At 40.8% G+C, this 26,545-nt stretch overlaps 3 protein-coding genes across 5 annotated transcripts; 2 read left to right on the forward strand and 1 right to left on the reverse strand.

The window, feature by feature from the left end:
- Nucleotides 1-13,460: 13,460 nt before the first annotated feature.
- LOC116109949 (probable receptor-like protein kinase At5g20050) lies at nt 13,461-16,219 on the forward strand. Of its 2 annotated transcripts, XR_004124814.1 has the most exons (3): nt 13,461-14,894; nt 15,971-16,072; nt 16,188-16,219. XR_004124814.1 is itself a non-coding variant. In XM_031396193.1 (1 exon), exon 1 carries the CDS (start codon nt 13,537-13,539, stop codon nt 14,896-14,898), a length of 1,362 nt encoding a protein of 453 aa, XP_031252053.1. In that variant the 5' UTR covers nt 13,461-13,536; the 3' UTR covers nt 14,899-15,059. The 2 variants fall into 2 exon arrangements, 1 of the variants encoding a protein (XP_031252053.1); XM_031396193.1 differs by lacking the exons at nt 15,971-16,072; nt 16,188-16,219 and having other exon boundaries at nt 13,461-15,059.
- Nucleotides 16,220-16,832: 613 nt separating this feature from the next.
- On the forward strand, nt 16,833-20,982 carry LOC116109862 (acyl-protein thioesterase 2-like). Its single transcript, XM_031396109.1, has 10 exons — nt 16,833-16,950; nt 17,334-17,403; nt 17,523-17,637; nt 17,838-17,874; nt 18,011-18,080; nt 18,371-18,475; nt 19,277-19,427; nt 19,513-19,595; nt 20,377-20,470; nt 20,559-20,982. Exons 2-10 carry the CDS (start codon nt 17,373-17,375, stop codon nt 20,644-20,646), a joined length of 774 nt encoding a protein of 257 aa, XP_031251969.1. The 5' UTR covers nt 16,833-16,950; nt 17,334-17,372; the 3' UTR covers nt 20,647-20,982.
- A 2,008-nt stretch (nt 20,983-22,990) lies between these two features.
- Nucleotides 22,991-25,502, reverse strand: LOC116109767 (deSI-like protein At4g17486). Of its 2 annotated transcripts, none has more exons than XM_031395996.1 (4): nt 25,148-25,502; nt 23,745-24,032; nt 23,276-23,356; nt 22,991-23,139 (listed from the first exon to the last, which is right to left on the reverse strand). In XM_031395996.1, exons 1-4 carry the CDS (start codon nt 25,296-25,298, stop codon nt 23,009-23,011), a joined length of 651 nt encoding a protein of 216 aa, XP_031251856.1. In that variant the 5' UTR covers nt 25,299-25,502; the 3' UTR covers nt 22,991-23,008. The 2 variants fall into 2 exon arrangements, with proteins under 2 accessions (XP_031251856.1, XP_031251850.1); XM_031395990.1 differs by having other exon boundaries at nt 22,991-23,142; nt 25,148-25,501.
- Nucleotides 25,503-26,545: the final 1,043 nt, after the last annotated feature.

A 26,545-nucleotide genomic window follows, 5' to 3' on the forward strand; every position in this document is an offset into this window, starting at 1 on the left:
CAGATTCAGATCAGATTCTGACGTTGGTGGCCGGAATCTGGCACTGTGGGCGGGTGGGGGTGTTTTTGTCATTTTACAAAAATTTTATATATTGGGGTGTTTAGTTAAATTAGCAAACTTAAGAGGTTATTTTGTTAATTTTTAAATTTAACCTCGTAATAATAACCCTATTCAACTATCCAATATTATTTCCAAAATCCAATCTAAAATAACAAATCAAATGGACCCTAAGATATTGACTAAATATCCAGTTTAGTGTTGAATTTAGGAGCAGCATGATGTTGCTAGTCTGTCTTGCATTTACTTAGCAACTGGTATCAATGTATTTATTTTTAATCTATGCCGTTTTTCCGTTTGCATGAATGCATTGATTGAAGAAAGTTGTTTTGCCTGGGAAGTCAAGGGCTGACGTGGAGTCACGTGATGAAGCGTGACCTGCTCCCGTCAGAACGGTAAGCGCACGTCAGGCCTGCCATACGCCATGTAGCTCCCACGTGTCCGTTTCCCTGCTCCAAATCGCGTGAAATCAGCTTGGGAAATGGGCAATGAGACGTAAAGCCGGATTATGTCCTGACAATCACACCAACCCATGGATTTAATGATGATTACACGCCTTCAGCTTGATATAAAAAGAAGAAGACCCCTTCATTAAGGGGATTCGGCTACTTTTCCACTTGAACTCTCTCTCTCTAGAAATTGTATTTTTACTTTCCCCAATCATTTGTAAGTCAGTCCGCTTTTGCGACCTGACCCACCATATTAATACAAATTAGTGGACGTAGGACTTGCTACCTTAGCATCCGAACCACTTTAAAAGCTCTCATTGCATTTATTTCCTATGCTCTATCTATAATCACATGTGTTTCTTGGCCAATCAACGTTGCGCACGTGTCGTTTAGTTGGTGTTAGAATCTAGCATCAACAGTTTGGCGCTAGAAGGAAGGCCTGATTTAGTGTCTACCCTTCATCAGGATAATCTTTGACCTACTGGTCTTACAGCAACAAATGGCCTACCAATCTGAGCCAGAGCAAGCTAATCAGCGCGCTGAAGGAGTCCCCTTGACCCAAGGGGATACCCCCTCCAGGGTACTTCTAGTTTCGCAAAATGCTGCCGGGGATATCCCGGCAGCTTCGCAACTCGACCCCGCCATCAGAAGCTACCTGGAGAGGTTCGACAATACTCTCCAAATGGTCAACCAAAGGTTAGACCGTTTGGACCAAGGCATGTCATCTACAACAGCTGGGGCGGTACAACCGCCAAAGACGCTTGCAGGTCGCGCGAAAGCGCGGCAAAGGGCAATAGCCCGTGCCGCGAGCATTACAGCGCGTAGACGCAAGGGTAAGCAAGTGGCAAAAAGTAAGCCTACGGGCTCCCAAGGACCAGCGAACACAAACCATGCCCCTAGCAGGGTGCCGACAAAACTGAGACTCGGCGAAAAAGTGAATCCCGAGCTGTCCCATGCCATGTCGCAGGCGAACCCAAACAAAAATGTCGGGCGCGATGATTCCTATCACCGCCAGTAGAACGATCTCGATCGTTATCATGCGGGTGGCCCCCACACCTCGCGGGGCGATTCGTACCACCGCGAGGGTCGTGAAAACGCCTCGCGCAATCCATCGCCTTCACACGCCTCTAGCCAGCGTGTGTCGAGTGCAGCCGAAAATGTCAGCCGAGGCGAAGAGGAATCCGACCTCCGGGCTTTCCTGAACCGTAATCGCAAAGGCCAGACTCGCATGGGTGAAAGCAATCCCCAATTGGCTCCGTTACCACAAATTGAGGAGCTACAGCGAGCTCTGGACAGGTTAAGGGAGCAGCAAAACGAACAGGCATAGGTCGCCTCTGCATCCCCTTTTTCTCCCGAAGTGCTAGCTGCTCCACTCCCACCAGGGTTCAGAATGCCCGACATGCGACCGTTTGATGGGAACCATGACCCGCAGGATCATTTGTATGAGTTCAACGATCTGATGGAGCTCCACCAGGTTTCAGACCTTGCAAAATGTCGTTGTTTGGCCGTGATGCTCACTTCTCACGCCAAGTGGTGGTTAAGGTCGCTCCCAGCAGGATCGATCAGTTCGTGGCCTCAGATGAGCACGACATTCCTCCAGCATTTTCAAGCAAATCAGAAGTTTTCGATGCCTTTGAGCTACCTCAGCAACATAAGGCAAGAAAGAGACGAATCCCTGCAATTTTACATCGACCGTTTCCACAGGGAACTCAACAAGGTGGCTCCCGCTCCAGAAGAGTCCATCCGAACACTTATAATAGCTGGAGTTCGCCCGCAAACCGACCTGTGGAAAGAACTGCAGGCTGAGGACGATGTTTCCCTCACCAGATTTTACAACCTTGCAGAAAAATATCTCCGAATAGAGAATTCATTGGCCGCACTCTGCTGTCGCGATCACGGCACTTCCAGTAGTATGTCTGGTCGGGGAGAAAACAGGAGAGCTGATCGCAAAGGAGACATTGATGATCAGCGAAAAGGGAAGAAACCCCGCTACAAGCACAAAAAGTCCTATGCTCTTGTTCCTCGTCGCGACTGCAACAAAGCTCAATACACTCCGCTGAACGTGTCCATATCTACAATCCTTGACAAATCCGAGGAGGCCAGCCTACTCGGTGAACCGGAACCCATGAAAACCCCTACTACGGCCAGAAACAGTAAAAAATACTGCCGTTTCCATTGGGATAATGGGTACCATACTGATGAATGCCGAGCTCTAAAGCAGGCAATCGAGGAGCTCATCAAGAAAGGGCACTTCAAAGAGTATATCGATGACTCCCCAAAAGAGAACCAAGGGGAGCAAAAGAAAAAGCGTCGTGATCACAGCAGATACAGCAGTGTTAACATAATCTTTGGAGGCCCGCACCTCGCAGGAAACACGCGAGGTGCGCAAGAAAGGTACGCTCGCGAAGCATATCACGACCCTATCAGGGTAATGAGCACTTCGCAGCGACCGCAAAAGGCTCGAAAGGAGGAACCGATCAGCTTCTGCTAGAAGGAAGCAGCTCGCTTGCACCATCCTCACGAGGACGCCCTTGTGATCACCCCTCTGATAGGGTGCCATAATGTCTGCAGAATGCTTGTGGACAACGGAAGGGCTGTGAACATCCTGTTCAAGACCGCTTTCGATAGAATGAATCTAGATGAGGCCGACCTGAAGCCCACCTCGATGCCTCTCTACGATTTTACTAGGGACCACCTGATCCCCAAAGGAACGATCCAGCTACTAGTCACGCTCAGCGACTACGACGAGGTGACTAGGGTTACCGAATTTTTTGTCATGGACTGCCCATCGGTCTTTAATGGAATCTTGGGGCAACCTCTATTGAGAAGCTTCAAGGCAGTCACTTCCATATATCACCTCAAAATGAAGCTCCCCACCCCGACGGGGATAGGGGAAGTAAGCGGATCGCAAAGCGCATCTCGCGAATGCTACGTAAAAGTGGTGCAGATGGCAGGCAAGGGAAAGGGCATTTCGCGATGTGTGCCTCGCCAGGCCATGGCGATCAGCTGGATCAAACCATAGCCTGGTCCAGCGGAGGATAACATAGATCCACGAATTCAGGAAATCCCTCCAAGCGGCCCGGTTGAGGATCTGTTCGAAATTTCGGTCGATCCAAAAGAGCCGAGCCAAGTGTTAAGGATTGGAAGCTGTCTCAACCCTTAGCTCGCTTCCGAACCGATAAGCTTCTTAAGGGAAAACATCGACGTGTTTGCTTGGTCGCATGGAGATATGGTCTGGATCGGCCCAGACATTATTTGCCATTCGTTAAACGTCAGTAGTGAAGCCAAACCGGTTTGCCAGAAGAGAAGGGCGATGGATCCGGAATGGTACGCCGCACTGAAATCAGAAGTGGAAAACTGTAATAGCCACTACTACTCAAAAACTTATAAAGAAATACATATAAAATAACATAAAGAAATTGGGCCCAAATTTTTCTTTTATTAAACATATATACATACTCTTTACAAACATATGCATTTTTACACAAAATATATATAACGTATACAAAAAGTCATCAAAACATCAGGGACAGTGTAGCCACTCCTCCTCGCACGCCGACATCCATCCGACAGTGTCCTCACCTAGGTCCTGCAAAACATGGGAAAACAACGGGGTGAGCACTAAAATAATGCTCAGTAAGTAAATCCTCTACTCATACTAGCCCCGTAACTCTCTTTCTCTAATTCTTTCCTTACAACTCCCCGTTCAATATCTCTTTGGGTACGTCTTTCTTTTCCTCTTTCTCTTTCTCTTAGAAACTCTTTTCTCATAACTCTTTCATAAATCACGACCCCATCTCACCGGGGGCACGGCCGGGACTCACTCCCGCTCTACGTGATCTCTACTCACTCTAGCCGATCGGACTCGGTTATGCATGGATTCGGAACCCTTGGCCATGTGAGTATATAATCTCTCTCTCTCGGGTACTCGGGTATAGCCCTCATCCGCATGCACTCTCACGGGCTACACCACTTCTCTATCTGATACTCATGCCGCTCTCTCAATGCGGCGTACATGCGGGAATACTCTACCCATTACTCACGGGTTCCCCATCGCACAACCTACTCTATTCTCTTAACTCTTAAGGAACTTATACTCAAATTCTCTACTAAATCTCAAGCTACTTCTCAAGTGTATAAACAAAGGTGTAGAGCTATCTCATGCTCCCTAATGCACTAATGAAATGCCAACTACAAGATTTCCTCAAAACAGTCATTCTGCACCAGTCACACTAAAACGGCCATAACTTATGCTATACACCTCGGATTACTACGGTTCTGGTCTCGTTTCAAAGCTTAGAAACAGGGCTACAACTTCTATGTTTTGGTCTCAGCCCAGTTCAAACCGTAAGATACTCAAAAATTACTTAGAAAGTTACGGCAGTGACAGGGCAGATTTCACTTAGGCATTTCATCAAACAACTCATGTGCATATAAACACTCTACTAAAATTACTACTATACTTCATTCTCTAGCCATCCAAAATGGGGAAAAACTCCCTCAAATACTCATAATCCCTGTCAAGAAAAGCACTCCCAAAAAGCTTCACACAACATCTCTCAAACTTCATCTCAAATTCCATTCTCAATACACATTAAAACACTTCTCATACATGGAATCTATCCAACAACTACAAAAATAGCTACTCATCTCAATTCAATTTTCTCATTAATCATACTACATACTGATCATGCATACATCTCTACACAAAAAGCTTGTTTAAAACTCAAGTTGGTTGGATTTACTTACCTTGTGCAAAGATGACTTCTTTAGCACTTTTCCTTCCCTTTGTGGTCTTGTCTCTTCTCTACAACTCAAAACAACCACAAGGACAGCAACAACCAAATAAGACTTCACTACAATTATAAGAAAACTCACATCTAAAGCATGAATCCTTACCTTAGGATGCTTTAGATGAAATCTCTACTCAAAACCCCTCTTAAATCCCTTAGAAATCTTGGAAGATTGGATGGAGAAATTGAGAGAAAATGGGCAAATGGAAGAGGCGGTGGAATGAAGAAATAAAGGGTTTCTCTACACTTAACCCTTTTTAGTTCATATTATAAGCATCATTTCCCATTTTGCCCTTGCTCTTCCTTGAAAATTCCATCTATATCCTTTGATTCTTTACAACTACACCCCCATCCAAACACAATCTCTACTAAATTTCCTTTCATTTTACTCCCCACTTTTCCTACTAATTAGGGGTAGAATGGTCATTATGTCCCAAAAGAAAAATTCTCTAGAAAACTCAAGAAACTTTGTCTTAAGCTCGTCGCCGCGGCGAAGTACTTTTTATCGCCTCGGCGAAATAGGGCAGAACCTACCCGTGGTGCAACTCCTCTTCCTCGCCGCAGCGAAGCTTATTCTTCGCCCCGGCGAAGATTGGATTTCCAACTTCACCAATACTCAACCAATTTCAAGGCAACAATTCAATCAACTCAACATACAAACTCAATTAAAGTTGAAACAATAAACTTTTAACTAATACAGCAAATCTTAAACACGTACCTCAAGTGGGATATTACAAAAACCTTCTCCGAAATGGATCCATTCGTGAGCTCTCTACCCGACCTGGGTTGCCAACCCGGTCCTGATAAAGAAGCCAAACGGCAAGTGGCGGACCTGTGTTGACTTTAGCGACCTCAACAAAGCTTGCCCAAAGACAGATTCCCTCTGTCGAGAATCGATCAGCTCGTTGATGCCACCTCGGGGCACGAGCTGTTAAGCTTCATGGATGCATACTCGGGATACAATCAAATCCTGATGTATGGGCCAGACGAGGAGCATACGTCCTTTATTACAGACCGGGGGCTGTACTGTTACAAAGTTATGCCTTTCGGCCTCAAGAATGCGGGCGCGACCTATCAGAGGTTGGTCAACCGAATGTTCTCTGACCAGATCAGGAAGACAATGAAGGTCTATGTGAACGACATGCTGGTCAAATCCCAGGTCGCCTCAGAGCACATTGCACATCTCGCTGAGATGTTTGACATCCTCCGACTGTATAGAATGAAGCTAAACCCTCTCAAGTGTTCGTTCAGGGTGTCATCAGGAAAGTTCCTGGGGTATATTTTTAATCAGTGCGGCATAGAAATAAACCCCGAGAATATTCAAGCTCTGCTCGATATGGAGAGTCTGACCAGTAAAAAGCAGGTCATGAGTCTAAATGGGTGGATAGCGGCACTTAGTTGCTTCATATCGAGATTAACAGACCTCTGCTTACCATTTTTCAATGTTCTGAAGGCCAACAAGAAATTCGAATGGACTCCCGAATGCGAACAGGCATTCCAGAGTATAAAAGAACACCTTGGGAAGCCACTTCTCCTCTCTAAGCCTCTTCCACAGGAAATCCTGCTCATTTACCTGTCCGTCTCCCAGTTCGCGGTCAGTGCAGCTTTAGTACGGGAAGAGGAAAAGGTGCAGTGGCCAGTGTATTATGCAAGCAAGCGTCTATCGGATGTCGAGTTGCTTTATCTTGAAATGGAGCGACTAGCCTTTGCTCTGCTGATCGCGTCCAGAAAGCTGCGACCTTACTTCCATGCCCATACAATCAACGTAATGACTAATTACCCCCTCAGGCAGGTCCTCCAGAAACTAGAAGCCTCGGGTAAACTGCTCAAATGGGTCATGGAATTGAGCCAGTTCGACTTGAAGTACAAGCCCAGATCGACCATTAAAGGGCAAGTTGTTGTAGACTTCATCTCAGAATTTTCCTATCTCCCAAGCGAGCAATAGCCTAGCGAAGTCATGCAAGAAAGGATTCAGAACCTGTCGACCTGGAACCTCTACGTTGATGGGTCATCAAACAGAAAAAGAGCCGGTGCAGGTCTTCTCCTTATAAGCCCCGAGGGGGCTCGAATTCATGCTATTCTGCGGTTCGGGTTTAAGGCGACCAATAATGAGGCGGAGTATGAAGCCCTACTTGTCGGGTTACGACTTGCCAAAGAAATTGGTGCAACCGCGATTAGCATTTACAGCGACTCCATGCTGGTCATCAACCAAATTTTAGGGGAATACCAAGCCAAGGAAGAGAACATGGTCCGCTACCTGAAAGAAGCTAAGACCGCTCTCGGGTCATTCAAACACTTTGAGATCTCTCAGATCCCCAGAGATAGCAATTCTATAGCGGACGCCCTAGCAAAGATAGCCTTGTCGTTGGGTTCCGAGGCTCCAGATAACATTCCTGTTCGTTACGTGGATGCTCCAACTATCAGCTCAGCTGAACAGGCCATGAATATGACTCAATCGGATTCCTGGATGACTCCCATTTTTCAGTACCTCAAGGATGGGACCCTGCCAGACGACAAGGTCGAGGCAAGAACCCTGCGAGCAAGATATGCCCGTTACACACTCATCGGGGACCAGCTGTATAGGAGAGGATTCAATGCCCCTCTCCTCCGATGTGTGACCAGTGAAGAAGCAGACTATGTCATGAGAGAAATCCACGAAGGAATCTGCGGTAATCATACAGCTGCTCGATCTCTTGCGAACAAGGTTGTTCGCCAGGGATATTATTGGCCCCGGATCCAAGAAGATACGCACAATTTTGTCAAGAAATGCGACAAGTGCCAGCGGTTCGCAAACATTCCGTGAGCCCCCTCGCACGAGCTGATAACGATGTCTAGCCCTTGGCCATTTTCCATGTGGGGGATCGACCTTATCGGTCCCATGCCAGTTGGAAAGGGAGGGGTCAAGTATGCCGTTGTCGCGGTAGATTATTTCACAAAATGGGTTAAAGCTGAACCGCTAGCCGCGATCACGACCAAAAAGCTGAAAGACTTCGTTTTCAAGAACATAGTGTGCCGCTACGGAATTCCCCACACCCTCATCTCAGATAATGGGAAGCAATTCGATAACAAGGAATTCAAGCAGTTCTGCGACGAGCTGGGCATCCATAAAAAATTCGCCTCAGTCACCAGACCGCAAGCGAATGGCCAAGTTGAAGCTGTCAACAAGACCATCAAGCACACTCTGAAGGCTAAGCTCGGGGCAGCCATAGGAAATTGGGCTGACGATCTCCCAGAGGTCTTATAGGCGTACAGGACAACCCCGAGAACATCCACCTCAGAAACCCCTTTTTGGCTAGCCTACGGCTGCGAAGTAATGATTCTTGTAGAGGTGGGAACTGGTTCTCTTCGGAGAGACTTGTACGACGAGGTTGAAAACGAAGCACTAATGAGGGCAAGTTTGGATCTCGTTGAAGAGCACCGCAGCAAGGCTTCGCTAAGGATAGCAGCCTACCAGCAGCGGGCAAAGAGGTTTTTCGATTCAAAGGTCAAACAAAGAGACTTCCAGGTCGGGGACCTTGTGCTAAAGGAAGTTCTCCTTAGGACCAGAGAGCCAAGTGCAGGGGTACTAGGACCTAACTGGGAAGGACCGTACCGAGTCGACAAGGTGATCAGACCGGGGACTTACCATCTCAAAAGATTGAACGGTTCCAAAGTACCCTGAGCTTGGAATGCCGAGCACCTCCGGCCATACTATCAGTAATCCCGAACTCAACTCTCAGTTTTTGTTAGTTTCCTCTTTAATGTAAAAGTATTATTTTGTTCGCTTGAAACAGTTCGCATGTGTTCTGTTCACGTGGAAGAATTCGTATGTAATTGCCTATGTAAATCTGGATTGTAAACTGTACTTATGTATGAAAAGGCGAACAACAATTGAAAGCAAAATGTATTTTCATTTATGTACAAACAAAAATTAAGACCCAATCTCAATGGAGTCAAACTCTTTACATTATGGCTGGTCGGGGGGATCCTTCGAAGCAGGACCAGAACCCTCTGCCTAGTCGGATGCTCGGGTGGCCGCTGCTACCTGATCGTCTTCTTCCCCCAAGATCCGCAAGGCCTCTTGCCACCCCTCTGGGAGGTCGAAAATATCCATATCTGGGTTCTTTGGTTACAGGGAATAAATAGACCCGATTGCCCAGTCTACGGCCTTATCCTCCACCTCCTCTTACTGGATCCGCATTTCTTCAGTCAGAGAAGCGATTCTTTCCCGACTCTCCTGGAGTTCGGCCTCAAGAGCTTGCCTTTCCTTTTCGGAGGCCTCCCTTTCTTGTTCAGCTCGCTGAGCCCATGCGGAGGTCGCCTAGATCTCCTGGTCTTTTTCTTCGACCTCCTTAGAGAGCCTAGCAGTTGTCCTCTGAAGCTCCTTCACTTCCTCCGCGCGTCGCTCAAGCTCCGCCTTTTGGAAGTCCACTGTCCTTAAAGCGGCATCCTTTTGGTCTAGGTACCTGCCCGCCGCTTCGAATGCTTACGCTCTTTCTGCTTTGACGGACTCCAGGCTCTGTTTGAGCTTCGTGAGCTCCTCCTTTAGGTCGCTGGCCCCCTTCGCGGCCCCCAGCCGAGTCTTCTCCATAAACATCCTCATCGCAAGCAAAGCCTGTGAGCAAGAAGCGAGTTTAGAATGAAAACGGCGGACAAACCCTAAAGAGCAGTTCGTGTACCTTGCTTAGATGCTGGAATGATGTGGTCATCAGGTCGTCGCCCATATCGACAAACTCGTCATATGACTCCGATAGCACACACTCGAGCAGACCGTAGACTATCGGCTGTAGGTATTCAGGCAGACTCCCCAATGAGTCCAGCACTAGTGCGTCCTTCGCCTTGTCAGCAGCGATCGCCTTGCTCACGGGTTCCTTGCCCGACCTCCTTGAGTCCTGTCGCGACCTCAAAGGTTCTTCCTCAGATTCGGTCTCTGACTCGTCGACCTGAATCTGCTTCCTCTTCTTTGACCTCTGGGCCAGAGCCTTCCGCCTTGAGCGAGCAGGTGGTGCCTGAGCGACCTATTCTGTCCTGGTCGCTTCTTGCACAGGACGGGGCTGGGAAGGTACTACTGTTCACACCGGTTGTGCCAGAATGGGACAAGCAGCTTCGGCCGCTCTCTCTCTCCTCGATCGAAGGAAGACGAACGGTGCTCAGCGAGGCTACTCGGACTCTTTCGGAGGCATAGTTGTTGCATGCAAGTACATTAGTAAACAAAATTATTCTGCGACCAAAAGGAAATCGGTGTAACTTACCTTCTAGGGGCTTTAAAGACGCATTGTTACTAATAAAACCGTACTTTCGCAAGTTCGCGGTTGTCACGAGCTTCCTCGCGTCCCGGCTTTCCTCGGGAAGGACTCCAAAAGACACGAGCCTATCCGAGTCGTCAAGCAGGTCTTGGCTGGTCGTTCTATTAACTGCAAAAGAAGAAAGCATGTCGTTATTATAAAGCATGAGAACATACAATGAACCTAGCAAAGAAGAACCTACTTGGTTTCTAAAAGCGGCAGTAGCCGTCATAGCAGAAAAGAAGAATTTTGTCTCGTAGGCCCCCGCGTTGCTGGGATAGCTATGTATCCCATCGGTGATGGTAGGTCGCCGGGACAAGTAATACAAATTCCTTAAACCCTAATAGTAACTTGAGCCACCATCCACGGCTCGAATCCGACGACGGCGTCGTGCCTCTGGTGAAACACCAGGAGACCCAACGCCATTGCCTACCAACCAAACAAAAAGGAAGAAGAAAAAGGGTCTTACCTTCTGGGACGCGTGACCAAGGCCGAATCTTGTTTCAGATATCTGAGAGACGCCAATCAGAAAAGAGGAACTTCCGGTTTGCAAAGGCTTGTCACTCGAGGCAAAAGGGGTTTTAGTGGCGTCATCTGAAAAATGTGAGTTTTTATATGGACTGCGAACCGACGGTTTCCATCCCTCGAAAGCGAAACGACAGCCTTCTCTCTTTCTCTCCGCATTAAATGCGCCCCACGTCGCATTCAATGCTCTGATGAGGATCGTCATTTCGAATGAATCGCGCAGTTAATACTGTCAAAACCACGTCGGGTCAGCACGCAACGCATTTACTGCCAGACGCTTTAACACGTGCAGAGCACCTGACAGCGTGGGAGCAGACTCATTGGATCTCCAACCCTAAGGCACGGTAAGAAGCGTCCGATGAATCCAGGTCGCTGGGGTGACGATTGTCAGGTCGTTTGGGCAGAGTGCGAGGTCGTGTTCGCAAAAGACCCTGTCCCGAGCTTCTCCCATTCAGGTCGAAGTGACCAGAACCTCCAATCGCGGCATGACTTAGTTTCCAAGGTTCGATCCTCAAACCTTAAAAACTAGGGGACTTCTGTTATGCCTGGGAAGTCAAGGGCTGACGTGGAGTCACGTGATGAAGTGTGACCTGCTCCCATCAGAACGGTAAGTGCACGTTAGGCCTGCCATGCGCCGTGTAGCTCCCACGTGTCCGTTTCCCTGCTCCAAATCGAGTGAAATCAGCTTGGGAAATGGGCAATGAGACGTAAAGCCAGATTATGTCCTGACAATCACACCAACCCATGGATTTAATGATGATTACACGCCTTCAGCTTGATATAAAAAGAAGAAGACCCCTTCATTAAGGGGATTCGGCTACTTTTCCACTTGAACTCTCTCTCTCTAGAAATTGTATTTTTACTTTCCCCAATCATTTGTAAGTCAGTCCGCTTTTGCGACCTAACCCACCATATTAATACAAATCAGTGGACGTAGGACTTGCTACCTTAGCATCCGAACCACTTTAAAAGCTCTCATTGCATTTATTTCCTATGCTCTATCCATAATCACGTGTGTTTCTTGACCAATCAACGTTGCGCACGTATCGTTTAGTTGGTGTTAGAATCTAGCATCAACAAAAGTCTTACAGAATAGCCAAACCTTGTTTAGTCCTTGTCTCACAATTTGTCAATGGTTTTTCTTTTTATTTTTTTTTTTTAAAAAAAAAACAAATCTAAACCCTGCAAATGGCATATCAGGTCAATGCTTGTTAAACAACAAAAACTTTAATTTGTCCCCTCTTCCAACTGAAATATTAAAACCAGTGCTGCGAATGTCTAAAAGGAATATTAGCAGCACTAAGCTTTGAAAATGTATCAATTCATTCGAATTACACCAACTTCAGGTAGAAAGAGTCTTAACAAGGAGCAGTTACAGAAGTAAAAGATAATGACATGCTCTGATCATTCTACTGGATCTATGGAACTCTTCGACGGCTCGGTTTTGGCTTATGCTTTTATTTGTATATTCATGATGGTGGACTTCTTCTGATTCTTTGGGAAATTTATCTTTCATTTTCATCGATCTTATGCATTATATTACACTTATGTATATTGTTGTAATAACAAAACTAAGTGCGAAGTGTTTTGAAGGCGTCAACCATTAGAAGATAGAGGTTTTGATTAATCCTATGAGTCTTGTCTTGACTTGGTTCTATAAAAATAAAGATTTGAATGAGTCAATAGATAAGTATAAACTCATAGGATGTGTAAAAACCTTTGATTATGGCGATGATTTGAGATATATTTTGTCAGGACATCTGATATTTTATTTATCATGACCATTAACATATATATATATATATATACTTTAAATCTTGAAAGACAAGAAGTAAAAAATCTATAAATTTCTTGTATTTCCCCCACATAAGATTTGTTTTTCCCGTTTGCTTTCATCATCACTACTGGATGTGGGTAGCCATAGCCCAGGATCCGGAAGACAAAACAGAAACAGACAAGACAGAATAGGTCTAAAATGTTCTTTCACTTAGTTTATGGTTATGGTGAAAGCAGTCTATTATGTGAAGAACGACGTGCAGGTGTGAGACATTGCTGGGTCTTTACTCTTTGGAGAAGACTTACTTTCTCTCAATAAAATATAAATCATACACTATTGACCATTTCAGAGCTTAAAAAAAAATAAAGAATTTGAATAGTTTTTATGAAGAAACCATCTGAAAAAGGCTTACCCTTTGAAATAAATGAACAAGGAAGATTAGGTGAAGTTCTTGGTGGTTTCTTTTAATTCAAATTCAAATAAACTCAACCCCGAAACTTCAACAGTTGACGATTTATAGAAGAAAATTATTTGCCTTATTGATATTAAATAACATAAAAATGCTATGCACCTTACTTTTCTAGGATAGCAAACAGTCAACATTGGTTTTTCTCTGGACAGTCAGAGAACATGAAAATACACAGAAAGAGAATCTTTAGAATGAAGCTCTAATGGAGGACAAGAAAGCTCTCGTAATTGCTGCTTCAACAGTCATTGCCCTCATCTTAGTTATCATTATTGCTCGTGTCTCACTCAAACTTTCCAAAGTTTTCTTCCTAATTGCAGGGGCAGATATCGCAGTGATCCTTTTTGTTTTCGCCTATTTAATAATCAGAAGGCGTTACGATCGCAGAAGAAAGTTGTTGGAGACACAACTGAGCTCAGCAGGCAGAGAGCTTCGGATAGAATATAGCTTCCTTAGAAGAGTTGCAGGAGTTCCCATAAAGTACAGATTCAAGGAACTTGAAGAAGCAACCGACAATTTCCAATCGTTTTTAGGCAAAGGAGCATCAGCTTCTGTTTTCCAAGGCATACTAAATGATGGTACTGCTGTTGCTGTGAAGAGGATCGACGGCGAGGAACACGGCGAAAAAGAATTCAAATCAGAAGTTTCAGCCATTGCTAGTGTGCAACATGTAAATCTTGTACGCCTTCTTGGTTTCTGTATTGTTCCTGGAGGGCCTCGACACCTTGTTTATGAGTTCATTCCGAATGGTTCACTTGATAATTGGATCTTCCCTGGAAGAAGAAGAAGTGGGAATTCCCGAGGGGGTTGCTTGTCGTGGGATTTAAGGTATAGAGTTGCCATTGATGTGGCCAAGGCACTTTCTTATCTTCATCATGATTGCAGGTCAAGGATATTACATCTTGACGTCAAGCCAGAAAACATACTTATCGATGAGAATTATCGAGCAATTGTGTCAGACTTTGGTCTATCAAAGTTAATGAGAAGAGATGAAAGCAGAGTTGTTACAACAGTCCGGGGCACAAGAGGTTATTTAGCCCCAGAGTGGCTGTTGGAGCGTGGAATTTCGGAAAAATCTGATATTTATAGTTATGGGATGGTTCTTTTAGAAATGATAGGAGGGCGAAGAAATGTTTGCCTGATTGAACAAGGCAATGACAAGTCCAAAAGGAAATGGCAATACTTTCCGAAAATTGTAAAGGAGAAAATAAAAGAAGGGAAGCTTATGGAAGTTGTTGACAATAGACTGATTGAAAATGGACTGAAAATTGATGAGAGGCAGGTAAAGAGATTGATTTATGTAGCTTTTTGGTGCATACAGGAGAGGGCTAGGCTGAGGCCTAGTATGGCTCGGGTAGTGGAAATGCTCGAAGGGCGTGTAACAGTAGATGAGCCACCGGAGACCGAAATGGTTATTGTTGATTTGTTATCAATTGATGAAGAAGATCAACCTGATGGTGGTGACCATGGCAAGAAAAAGATTGCATCATTGTCTCCTGAAGTTGATACAACTCTTCCCACTACATCAACATGCTCTTACGCCATGTCAGTTCTCTCCGGAAGGTAGCTTTAAGAATGTTGCCTGACTTTGGTTCTCTTTTTGGTAATCTGTAATTTCTTTTTGTGGTTTACATCGATATTTTACTAAATTTTTTTCTTGACAAAAGTTTATGGAAATATGAAGATTATAGAATACAAGATCTTTGAATAGGTGTAATGTCACTTTGTCAATCCTATATATGTTAAAACAAAGCTAAATAGCTTTCCTGTAAAAAATTATTGATTCATTTCCCTGTACAGTAACTCTACAGTTGCTCAATGGAAACATGAGAAAAAAACTGAATGGGAATAGTGAAAAAGGAAAGCTGACCCCAAAAATATAACACAAAGCAGCAGTTTCACAAAATCAAGTAAATAGAAAGTTGAAAAGAGTAATGAGCTTTTCTGCTAGCAGCATCAGACTATGGAACAGTTGGCAAAACAAAGGTGTGCAGTGCAGAATGTGTACAAAATGATGATCCAACAACCAAATGGTCTAATAATATTGGCTATATTGAAAACTTTAACTTGATTTGAGAGGGTATATTTCTATTTAATGGACCAAAATAAAAGTCAACTCTGTCCCCATCTTGTTCTTATGTAAATACGCGTATACAGAAACACCACAAACTGAAACACAGTTTTCATATATTCTTTAGTCCCAAAACAAAAATTACACAAATCTAATCAATTTTGGGTTTATACTATCAATTAAAATGTAACATTTTTTGTTTTCAAAAAATGATAATGATAATGATAAATTTTAAATTATAATATAATTACGTATTAGAAAAATTGCTGAATTTAATTTCTTACCCATTCATGAAGGGTTGCGGTCCTTGCGGAATATAATTATTCTTAATTATTTAATGTTAAACTCCTTTGAAAGATAGCTTATAAAACAAATTGGGATTGAAAGACTCATTCCATCTTTTGACTTGACATCATATCTTATCTTATTGAAATTTATATACCATACATTCAATTTTTTTTATTTTTTATTCTAATGTATATAAATTATTAAATTATCCATCTTTATTTGGTGCGGTTGTTGACACAAAAGTCCGCATTAACCAGAGAATTATGATCGACCTTTGCAGGATCAGAATGGATGTGCACGTGATTACGGATGATCAGTGATAGACAAATATTGAATGCAATAAAGTAAATGACAATGAGAATTTTTAAAGTGGTTCAGCGAGGTAAAGTCTTGAGCCTACGTCCACTGTGTTTCGTATTTGCTGTGAGAGCTTACAATGAGAATTATGTGAGAATGTCGTAACCCATTTTTCATCATTTGGAGGGGTTTATATACAGGTTTTGTACAAAGGAAATAGCGAAAATAAAGGGATTACAATTGATATGAACTATAATTCCGATATTCTAGCGATTGGGTGTTGTAATTGCGCAAAGATTGCTATTGATCTAGTAATTCCCGCAATATCTAGGATCTGAAGTTGTCTGGGAATTGATTGAATAATCATTCGAGTTGTTCACGACTAGTTTGTGCTAGATCGAGTTATATGTTGACGAACTTATGCTAGGTCGAACAACCGATGGAGTCGGACTGATATTGGGTCGAGCTACATCCTCGCAGTAACCTGAGCTTAGTGGAAAAATCACACACAACAGAAATATTTCCTCAATTAATTTTTAAAATTTTTTCTTAACATTATTGTGTAACATAGTTGAGATAAAGAGAGTGTATAATTTATAAATATTACAATTTCCACAACATTTGATATATAAATATAACTAATTAATTACCTTATTTTCCGTTACTTTTAGAAAAAAAATATATTATATGATTTGTCAATGTAATATGTGATATGGACTGGACATAAATAAATATGAAATTTATTTTTTAGAAAATAAGACGATTATAAACAACTTATACGCATTGATCAACATTCAACGGTCGACAATAATCAGACATAAATATTAGTAACATCGTAAAACGACAAAAAACAAAACAGAAGAAAAACAAGGATTATCGGACCAAAAGTTTGGGGACCGAGCTAGAGCAAAGCCAGACAGCTCGTCTTTCCTTGGAGTTATCATATCGAACCTTACCCTTCTGGTAATCTCTTTAAACCCTAAAACCTATTTTCTCCTTAATTTTGATCTCATTACTAAATATTTCCACTTTGTTATCCTCTGTTTCAACATCAAATTCTTTCTTGGAGGTTGCCTTTTGTTAATTATAATGGTTATTGTCTTCTATTAATTATATTACTGCCCCCTTTTTTTGGGTCTAATTATGGTTCTTATATTTTTGTGGTGTTATTATAAATTATTGGTTTCATTTTGATATTAACAATGTTTGAATACTAAACCTTTTCTTTAGCTCATTTATGATAATGTTGTTTGTGAGAAACATCGTCAAATTGATAAGAGTGCTACATTGAATTAATTCATTTACTTCAGGGGGTAATTATTAATCTGGGTCCTAATCTATTTCAGGATTCGTTCTCTTCTTACTGATAATTTTTTAGGGTTAACATGAGCTTTACTGGCCCTTCCATGAGTTCCGGTTAGTTTATTTTTTTTGCTCCATCAGTTACTGTTTGGAAAAGTTGATGGTTACTATGAAAGTTCTTTTATAATCTTCAGCATTTTTTATTAATGAATTTTATTACAACACCTTTTAAGGGGGTAAAACTGCTAGAAGAGCTCTTGAGTTTGGAAGGACCTATGTGATCAGGCCCAAAGGTAAACACCAAGCTACTGTGGTTTGGCTTCATGGTCTTGGTGACAATGGTTCGAGGTATTGTCAAATTTTCATTGCTGTCTTCTCTCCAGTAATTCTTTATATATATTTAAGATCAATTATTTTGTTAGTTATGCATGCTCGCTTTGCAAAACTTTTGCAAAGCAAATGTAGGTTTCATGTGTATGAAAATGTATATAGGTATCTATCTGTATATGAAAATGTAAGTTTCATTTATGCTTTGATCCTATTTGCAGCTGGTCACAGCTCTTGGAGACTCTTCCTCTTCCAAATGTAAGAGTGATCGCATCCTAATTCTTTAGGAGCACTTGCATTAACGAAACTTGCCTTTTTCGAATTTATTTGGAAGAGTTGTTTTGATTTCATTGAGAAGTTCGTAACTTGTTATGACTGTAATTGTATGATGCAGATTAAATGGATTTGTCCTACTGCCCCTACTCAACCAATGACTATATTTGGTGGCTTTCCATCCACTGCTTGTAAGAATAGTTGCCTGATTTGTAATATATTCTTTTAAATGAAAAATCACATAATACTCATGTCGCTGTCTATCAAAGTTGTACAATATTATCCCTAAGCACCTTGAAAAATGAAAGAAAAATAATTACGATATTAACTATAACAAGACTCCACTCTCTCATCTTTGCTAACAATCTGTTGAAAATGAAGATTCAGTTTTGGATGTTAGAAATGAAAATCTTGCTTCAACATAATCTTCTGTTTGAGACCTTAATTGCTTTTACCTGAAATGCTTATGTGATTAAATCAGGGTTTGATGTGGGAGATCTTTCGGAAGATGGTCCCGATGATTTAGAGGGTTTAGATGCTGCAGCCTTGCATGTTGCAAATTTGTTGTCAACTGAGCCTGCTGACAGTAAGTTTCTTCTTTCAGATCTTTGGTATGTGATGATGCTATACATTTGGCAATGCTTTATCAGTTTGGAAAGTTATTCTTTTAGATGTTTATGTTGTTGATGTTTTCAAGCATTTTGATTGTTGGAGTGATATGAGAAACTTAATATCATGCCACAGCTGCTTAACTGTTTACCTTTTTCAAAATGCCAAATATTCAGTTTAATTGCTTATGTTATCTTAGCTATCTGATACAGAGTAAGAGCATATCATCTAGAGCTGTTTCTGAGCTAGACTTTTGTAACATAGAAAGCATTGCAGTGTCAATCTGTGTCATTTATTTGGAGCACAATTTGCCACACTATGTTCCAATCTGTAGGTCAAAAGGATTGTGCTTTTATACACTCATGCAAACTTAAATATCATTATCAGGTTACTGTGGAGTTGATTTATGGACTTCTGCTTCTCAAATTGCATCATGAACTAATAGGATATTTGATTATTCAAATGGGCATAGCACCATTGCATTGTGTCACACGTATAAGTTCAACTAAAGAGGCTTGTTTTGCATGTGAGACAAGTATTTTGCATTGCTTTTGTGTAATGGATCTATTTCTCCTTATGATCACTAATAGTGGTTACGCCAGGTTTTTATATGAATGTACACTTAAGAGGTGAACTTACTTTTTCAAATGCAATGGGGAGAACAATGGATTAATTTCCAACCCATGCAATGTACTAATTACTCCTAAGTTTTAATCTTGAAAATGCCAACTTTGCTCTTGTTCTAGTTCTAATATTATCATAATATTTTCTGTCATAGTTAAACTTGGTATTGGAGGCTTCAGTATGGGTGCAGCAACCTCACTATACTCTGCAACCTGCTTCGCTCAGGGAAAATATGCAAATGGCAATACATACCCTGCCAACTTAAGTGCAGTTGTGGGACTAAGTGGCTGGCTTCCTTGTTCAAAGTTTGTCTTCATATATTTACCTCAACTTGATACTTTCTAGGCATATTTCCATTTCTTATGGTGCCTAATTTATGTGCTTTTCCAGGACTTTGAATAGCAAATTAAGAGGAGATAACGAAGCTGCAAGGCGTGCTTCATCTTTGCCCATTTTGCTTTGTCATGGCAAAGGTCGTCCTTACTATCTCACATAGGAACATGCTGGTTTTTTTTTGTCGTGAAATTTATATTCAATTGAAAGGTTTTATGTTATATCATTGGCTTTAGGGTATACTTTCTTTTTTCTATGAGTAACAAATTGTGATTATGAGTAGAATATAAGCTTAGATGATCATAAACTGACCATTCACCACTTTCATTATTTATCTTCTGTTTTTGTTGCTGCTTATTGGAATATGTTTATGCCAGTGTCAATATATGGTCATTGGGAGGCTTAAAATCTTTAATGCTGGTCAAAGCTAATCTTTTGTGGCCATATAATCCTCTCATTTTGCATATCATTTTAGTCCCTTGCTAGTTAATGTCTTTTGTGTAGTTTTATTCATGATTCTTGTTTCATTGACAAAAACGGCTCTCATCAAATTTCAGCTATTAGAGCTGCCCGTAGGATGGACAATGTGTAATTCAGCAGCATAATGCCATCTTCATGTTTTTTTTTACAATAGAAGTCACATAAAAGGCAGCGCACTTATTATTTCATAATACATTCACATTGTTTTTGTAATGGAAGAACAAGAATGATTTTACTACTTTATATATCTTCTTCCTGTTATTTGCTTGTCAAGAAGATGGTCAATGGTTGCCATCCGTTGCTCTAGATGTTCAATCACCAGTTCATGGTCTCGTATTCAACCCTAATTGAAGATTTGCTCTAGTTTCAGCACTGGCATTGTAGTTATTGGTGACATAAGTTGCAGGTCTTAACAAATTGATTTGGCATGGTTGGTTGCAGGTGATGACGTGGTTCAATATAAATTTGGTGAAAAGTCCTCACTATCCTTGAATTCAAATGGGTTTCGGGATGTGACATTCAAATCTTACAATGGGTATGTAACACCAGTAAGACTTCTTTGTTTGGTTTTGATAACTTATTATTGTAAAATTCTGATTCCTTTTCCTTTTCTTGACTGTCAGGCTTGGCCACTACACAATCCCTGAAGAGATGGATGAGGTTTGTGCTTGGCTAACATCTAAATTGGGACTTGAGGGGAGCTCTTCATAACGTGACAACTGCAAATCTTGATTTCATAAAATTGAAGAGGAAGGAGAAAATTGTTGATGGTTTCAAGGATAAAAATTTAGTAGCTCAAAATGGTTCTGGTTTTTACATACATGCTATAGCGAACTTGGTCCATGCATTTCCCTTATTTAGTCCTGGCGTATTTCATATTGTTTTAACTGTTGGATCTACAAGAAACCTTATTGGTAAATCTTTAAGACGTGTGTAGTTTGGGTCATCAACTTGCTTGTCATGAAGTCTGGACGGTTATTGCTATGTTTTTAACTTGTCTCTATTTTCATTTCCATGCAACTGGTAGTGACTTGCTGATTCTTTTTTTATTTGCCTTGCCAACTTCTCTGAATCAGCGTGATCGGGAAGAAATAAATAAAATGAAATTTGGGACTTATAACAACTATAGGGACTACATTTGCTCTTGAAATTTTCATATTTCTGTTTTCTTGCCACCTTTTTCAGTAATCAGGAGAATGACAGATTATGGTTGCAACTGGAGCATAGCTATTTATCTTGTGCATTCATCAGGAATATACTATCTTATTACTTAAGTGGCAACTTGCTTTTGCCAGTTTCTCTATCATTGCCAAACGACTCCGTTGTTCAATAAAAATGTACAATATTAAAGGACGATATTGCGTTTGAATTTCGCAACCGCCAGACTACATATGATTAAGAATAAAATAAAAACCTGGACCATATGTAATAGGTCATCTCAAAAGCCCATGCCTCAGTAAAAACTAGGCCCTAAAATCAAATTCCAACTCTCCTATATTTGTATGAATTTTATGTTACTGGCTTGAGCCTTGAAGAGTTGATACGTAATACGTTGGAGGCCTAAGTTCATAGTTCATATAAACCATCAAGAATATAAGAGGGAGCTCGAGGTTTATCACTTACATGATGAGGACTGCCATCAATTACCAGTAAAGTTTACAGTTGCTTATAAATATATAGAGTAAACGCCATTTTCCCACCCAAGGTTTGGCGAATCTACAGTTCCCGCCCCTGGTTTCATAAATTGCAATTTCCACCCTTAAATTAATACTGTTACTTTTCTCTCAAAATAACCCTCATATCTCAAATTTCTCTCAAATAACCCCCAGAAGAGATCCCGGCCAAGCCAAAAATCTGGCCTAATTTTGACACCATTGGACCTCATTGACACCACCATCAACATCCCCTTATCCTCCTCACCAAAATGCTTAACTTTTCCACTCGATTGCGCCTCGACGAGGTGCAAGAATTTGGCTGGAAATGGGTGACAAAACGCGAAAACCAAAGGAAGAGGCGATGACGATCGATGAGCAATTGCAGTCGGGATGTTGGGGCTTTGGTGGGAGGAAGCCGACAATGCTATTGGTGGTCTTGGGGGTGGTTTTCGATGCCAGGACCTGCCGGAATTTGGATGAAACGTCGATTGACACTAAAAGTGACGACCGACGATTGGAGGGTTCAATCAAGCGAGGAGGTTAGGGGTTTTGATGTGAGGGTTGAGGGGACTGTAATTGTGGTGTCGGGAGGGGTCGATTGTGCAGGTAACAGGTCGGAATGGCCTGAAATCACTGGTTGGGTGAATTTGAGAAGTGAATGGTTATTTTAAAATTTTCTGGTGGCGTGAATTTGAGAAGTAAAGGGTCATTTCAAAATTTTCATCTTTGAGATGACCATTTTACCCTTTTAATTGTTAGATTAAACAATTTTCTATTAATTTAAGGGTGAGAATCTGTAATTTATGAAACCGAGGGTGGAAACTTGCAGATTCACCAAACCTTAGGTGGGAAAATGTCGTTTACTCTAAATATATATGCAAAATTTCCCTAAGATTCAAACTTGTTCATGCAAACTAATTTGGAGCAAACTCTATATCCTTCAGGTGCCCTGATAAGCAATGTAATATTTTTGGAAGAGCTTCTCTGGGTATCACGGTCCCCCTAGAAACTACATGCAATTTGAACATTTCATATGTTTAGGAAAATGTCTATGCCTTCAAATCATGAACTATATCAAACATTTGAACAGTTATTGAGATATTGTTTCTACTTCAAAGAAGCTCATACAAAACACTAGTACAAAAAATCAATTACAACAAGCTATTTTCTAGTTCAAAATTCTTCACCCCATCAAACCAAAGAAAAGAATGGGGAAAGAGAAGAAAAATGATTGAAACAATGAGTAATTTGGAAAAAAATCAACATCCAGCAAGCAATCACGTGTGCTACCGATGGTAAATGATCTCCGGTAACTTTACCTCCCAAAATGGGATGCAGGCCATTCCAAGCAAGTATCTACTTAAGATGAGAATAATCGGTCCAAAGGGCAAATTTTTTCCCTTGAAAGCAACCACAGTTCACTTCTCCCTTTCTTTAACAAAAGCCACTTCCCCACTGCCAGCTGGTGGTGACAACAAGAGTTTCTCTCCATCATCATCAATTTCAATTGACTCACGAGGAGTGGCTGTTGACAGTGATTCAGTACCATCTTCTTTAGGAAAGAATGCAGAAAAAGGCAAAACCATATGTTGCAAATATTAGAACCAGTTAAAAGTAACAAGTGAACTAAACATTAAGTTGAACAATATTCAGAAGAAAAATAATTCATGATATATAATATTTACCCGTACACTCGTGGTACTCAGGTAGCTGCTTAACAGAAGTAGCTTGAAGGCTTTCAGGAAGAAGACAACCGCACAAAGCACCTGAAATATGGAACACGTGATGCATTCTATTAAATTTTCAGATTGTTCAGCTTTTAGGGTGTAAAAGAAATTGTGTAACTATTTATGGAAAAGAAAAGTAAACTTCAAATTCTTAAAACTAAAGGCTATATCTTTTGAAATCTAGGAAAGGACAGATCAAAGACCATAATTTGAAACCTAATGTATTCTGATGAATATATCTTTAATTGGGCATATTATAACACAATTTGGCGGTCGGTAACTCCTTTGGCTGAGCCTCAGGGGCAGCTACTCACCCCACATATTCCTTGGGTTTAAGGCCAATACATCATCCAAAGTTGTTATTAGTTGCAAGTTGCAATGTGTTACAGGAATTGGAAGATCAATAAACAGGAAGAACTTTTTGTACCTATCCGGGCCAGCCGATTTACCCACCCAGGGATATGTTTGCCTGTCAATCTCCATGCGATTTCATCAGTAAAATGGTTGCAATTCTTGGAAATGAGATTATAAGTATCTCCATGGTACTCAGAAGCTGCAGACTCAATAAACGTCCGGAATTCAGAGGAAGGCATATTTAAGCGTCCCAATGGGATGGAAGATCGGTAAATAAATCCAGGGCAGCTCCTTGGTTCTACTTCAAAAACTCCGCTAACTGGGAAATCATGTGCTCCAAAACCATACTCCTTACCATGAACTGTTCACACAATAAATTCAGATGTTCTAGTGAGTTGAGCTGTGAAAAGGCAATAAGAAACAATATGTATTGAACAAAAATTCAAATATAATGAGTTCTTTCATTTTTGGACTAGTTGTAGATCTACATGAATTTATTGATCAGGAAACTCTCTGGTAATGATGAACATTCACTATATGGACTTCTACGGATCAGGATGAAATAGTTCATCAAGTCACTCTCTCCCCAATTCAAGCAAATATCAGGTTTCTAATTAATATCGTTTTCGTGAATCTTAAACATTTATCAGAATATCACTTTCTCCCCAATTCCCATTATATGTTCCACACTTCTACCAGCCTTCCTCCAGGGCACACATCAACCATGAACCAATTTATTCAATTCCATTATACAAGTCAAAGGATCACAACTTATTCCCAACTATTTTGAGTATATAAAATACTTAAAGTTGCATGAGACAAGTTTAAATCCAGTGTCTGAGGCTCTAATCAGTAGACAATTCAAATACTTAGTTTTGTCCCTGTTGAAGTACAAACAACATCACCTATTCTGCACTAAACCTGGAACCAAAAGCTCATTGTTTAGACCAAATATTTTCAAGTGCAACTGACTCATATTGCTTGTATGAAGCATAACAAATTTTACACTGTCTTCAAGATTGAAGATTTTTAGGCACTAATGAATTAAAACTTCTTTCTCTTTGTTAAAATAAAGTCCAAGGGAAGTTACAGTATAAAAAATAGTTTAACATCAAATGATCCATCCATCAAACATTCCCTTTTTTTGCCCTTTTTTCTGAAAAAAATAAGAAGAGAAGGCTAATGAACTGTAAACATTGAGAAGCACGTCTATCATACATGCAAAAAATTAAAATCAATCTGCAACAAGAACCCCATAAAGTTGACGTCTGAATTACAAACATGAATTCAAATTTTGACTCTTTAATCAAGCAAAAGAAAAAAAAAAAAAAACCTTTGCCCCATAAGATCTAAGCAAATATAAAAAATCCCAAAATTAGTAAGCTGTAAAAAATTAAAAGAGAAAAAGATTGAAAGACAAATTCAACAACGTGAATACCACATAGAGATACCCAAATAAAGCAAAAAGAAGCAAACCTTCAATGCCGGAGTGAAAAATCCCGAAACCAAACCAATAGGTATAATTATTGACAGGGGTGAGATCGTAAACATTTAAAACCACCTGGGTGTCACTGTTGTCACAATTATCATGTTCTAAGCTGGAATTGGAGATGCTGGCTGATCCCATTTCCTCATAAAACTATTCTTCACACTAACTCCACAAAGAAATAAAACTTCTAAGCCCGCAACTACAAATCTCTTTTTCTCGGTCTCAGAGATGCGTCTCCATTCTCCGAGCAGTTGGGCAGTCACAGGAAAGGTTTGGGACTTTTGAGGAATAAAGGAAAAAGAAAGTTAGCGCTTTCTCTTTTTCTTTTACTATCTTTTCTTTTTTCTTTTTTCTTTTTTCGTTTTTTCCTTTTTCCTTTTTCTTTTAAAGATATATATTAAAAAAAAATGAAAATGGGTAAATAGAGTACAGCTAAGGAAGGTGGCTATCATTTGTATATTGTGTACCAAATAATGGTGCGTACCAAATAATGGCTCCTTTTAATAAGTGACAATTTAAACCCAAAAGCTAATAGATTAAGAAAAAATTTACGACACAAAATAGCATTCGTTAATTAATATTCAAAATAAAAGAAGTTGTAATCCAAATTCAAGATAAAAATAAAATTTCTAAATTTCTTAACACAATGATTCAAGAGAAATAAAAGTTGGGACCAAAAAGTCATAACACCAAAGGTTAGGGATGACAAGAAAAAATACTCATTAACGTGGCATGTGCTTTTAAAATTTTTAAACTGGCCTGCGTTTGATTCAGTAAGATCACATGTGTATGATGTGTAATCTTCGTATCTTATTTTCAAAACCAATGCGGCGGTTTTTAATCTGCACATGATCAAAGTCTAGTCCGTTGATTCCCAGCAAATGCAAGAGCTTTGTATTAATTTGAATATTACATTACTGCGATCCGTTCGATATCATTTATTTATCCGGCTGGGACCTTAACAGTTCACAATGTTACTTCTTACTCTTTAATGGACATATTAAGGAAAATCAATTATTGGTAAAGCAAATAGGAATATTTCTGACTTCGAGTGTGTTTGTTTTATTATTTTAGATAAGATTTTTGAAAAAGTAAGAGTTTAGTGGTTATTATGAAGTAGGGTTTAAAAATTAATAAAAATACACCCTTATAATAAAACATTGAAAATTAATAAAAATACTCTAACCCATCCACTAAATACCGACAGCTGGCCACCATCGTTAGAAGGTGGCTAGAGTCATCGTATTGGTAGACAACCGATAGGATTTGGTCGATCGTATGCTGAAATAACATTTTCCAGCTAGATCTACTGTGGATCTGTCCAGAAAAGACCAGATTTACAGCTAAATCTGGTTGTTGGTGGCTAGATCTGACCGCGTTTGGTC

This window comes from Pistacia vera, unplaced genomic scaffold (genome assembly GCF_008641045.1).
Source record: "Pistacia vera cultivar Batoury unplaced genomic scaffold, PisVer_v2 Contig118, whole genome shotgun sequence".
NCBI classification, from domain to species: domain Eukaryota; kingdom Viridiplantae; phylum Streptophyta; class Magnoliopsida; order Sapindales; family Anacardiaceae; genus Pistacia; species Pistacia vera.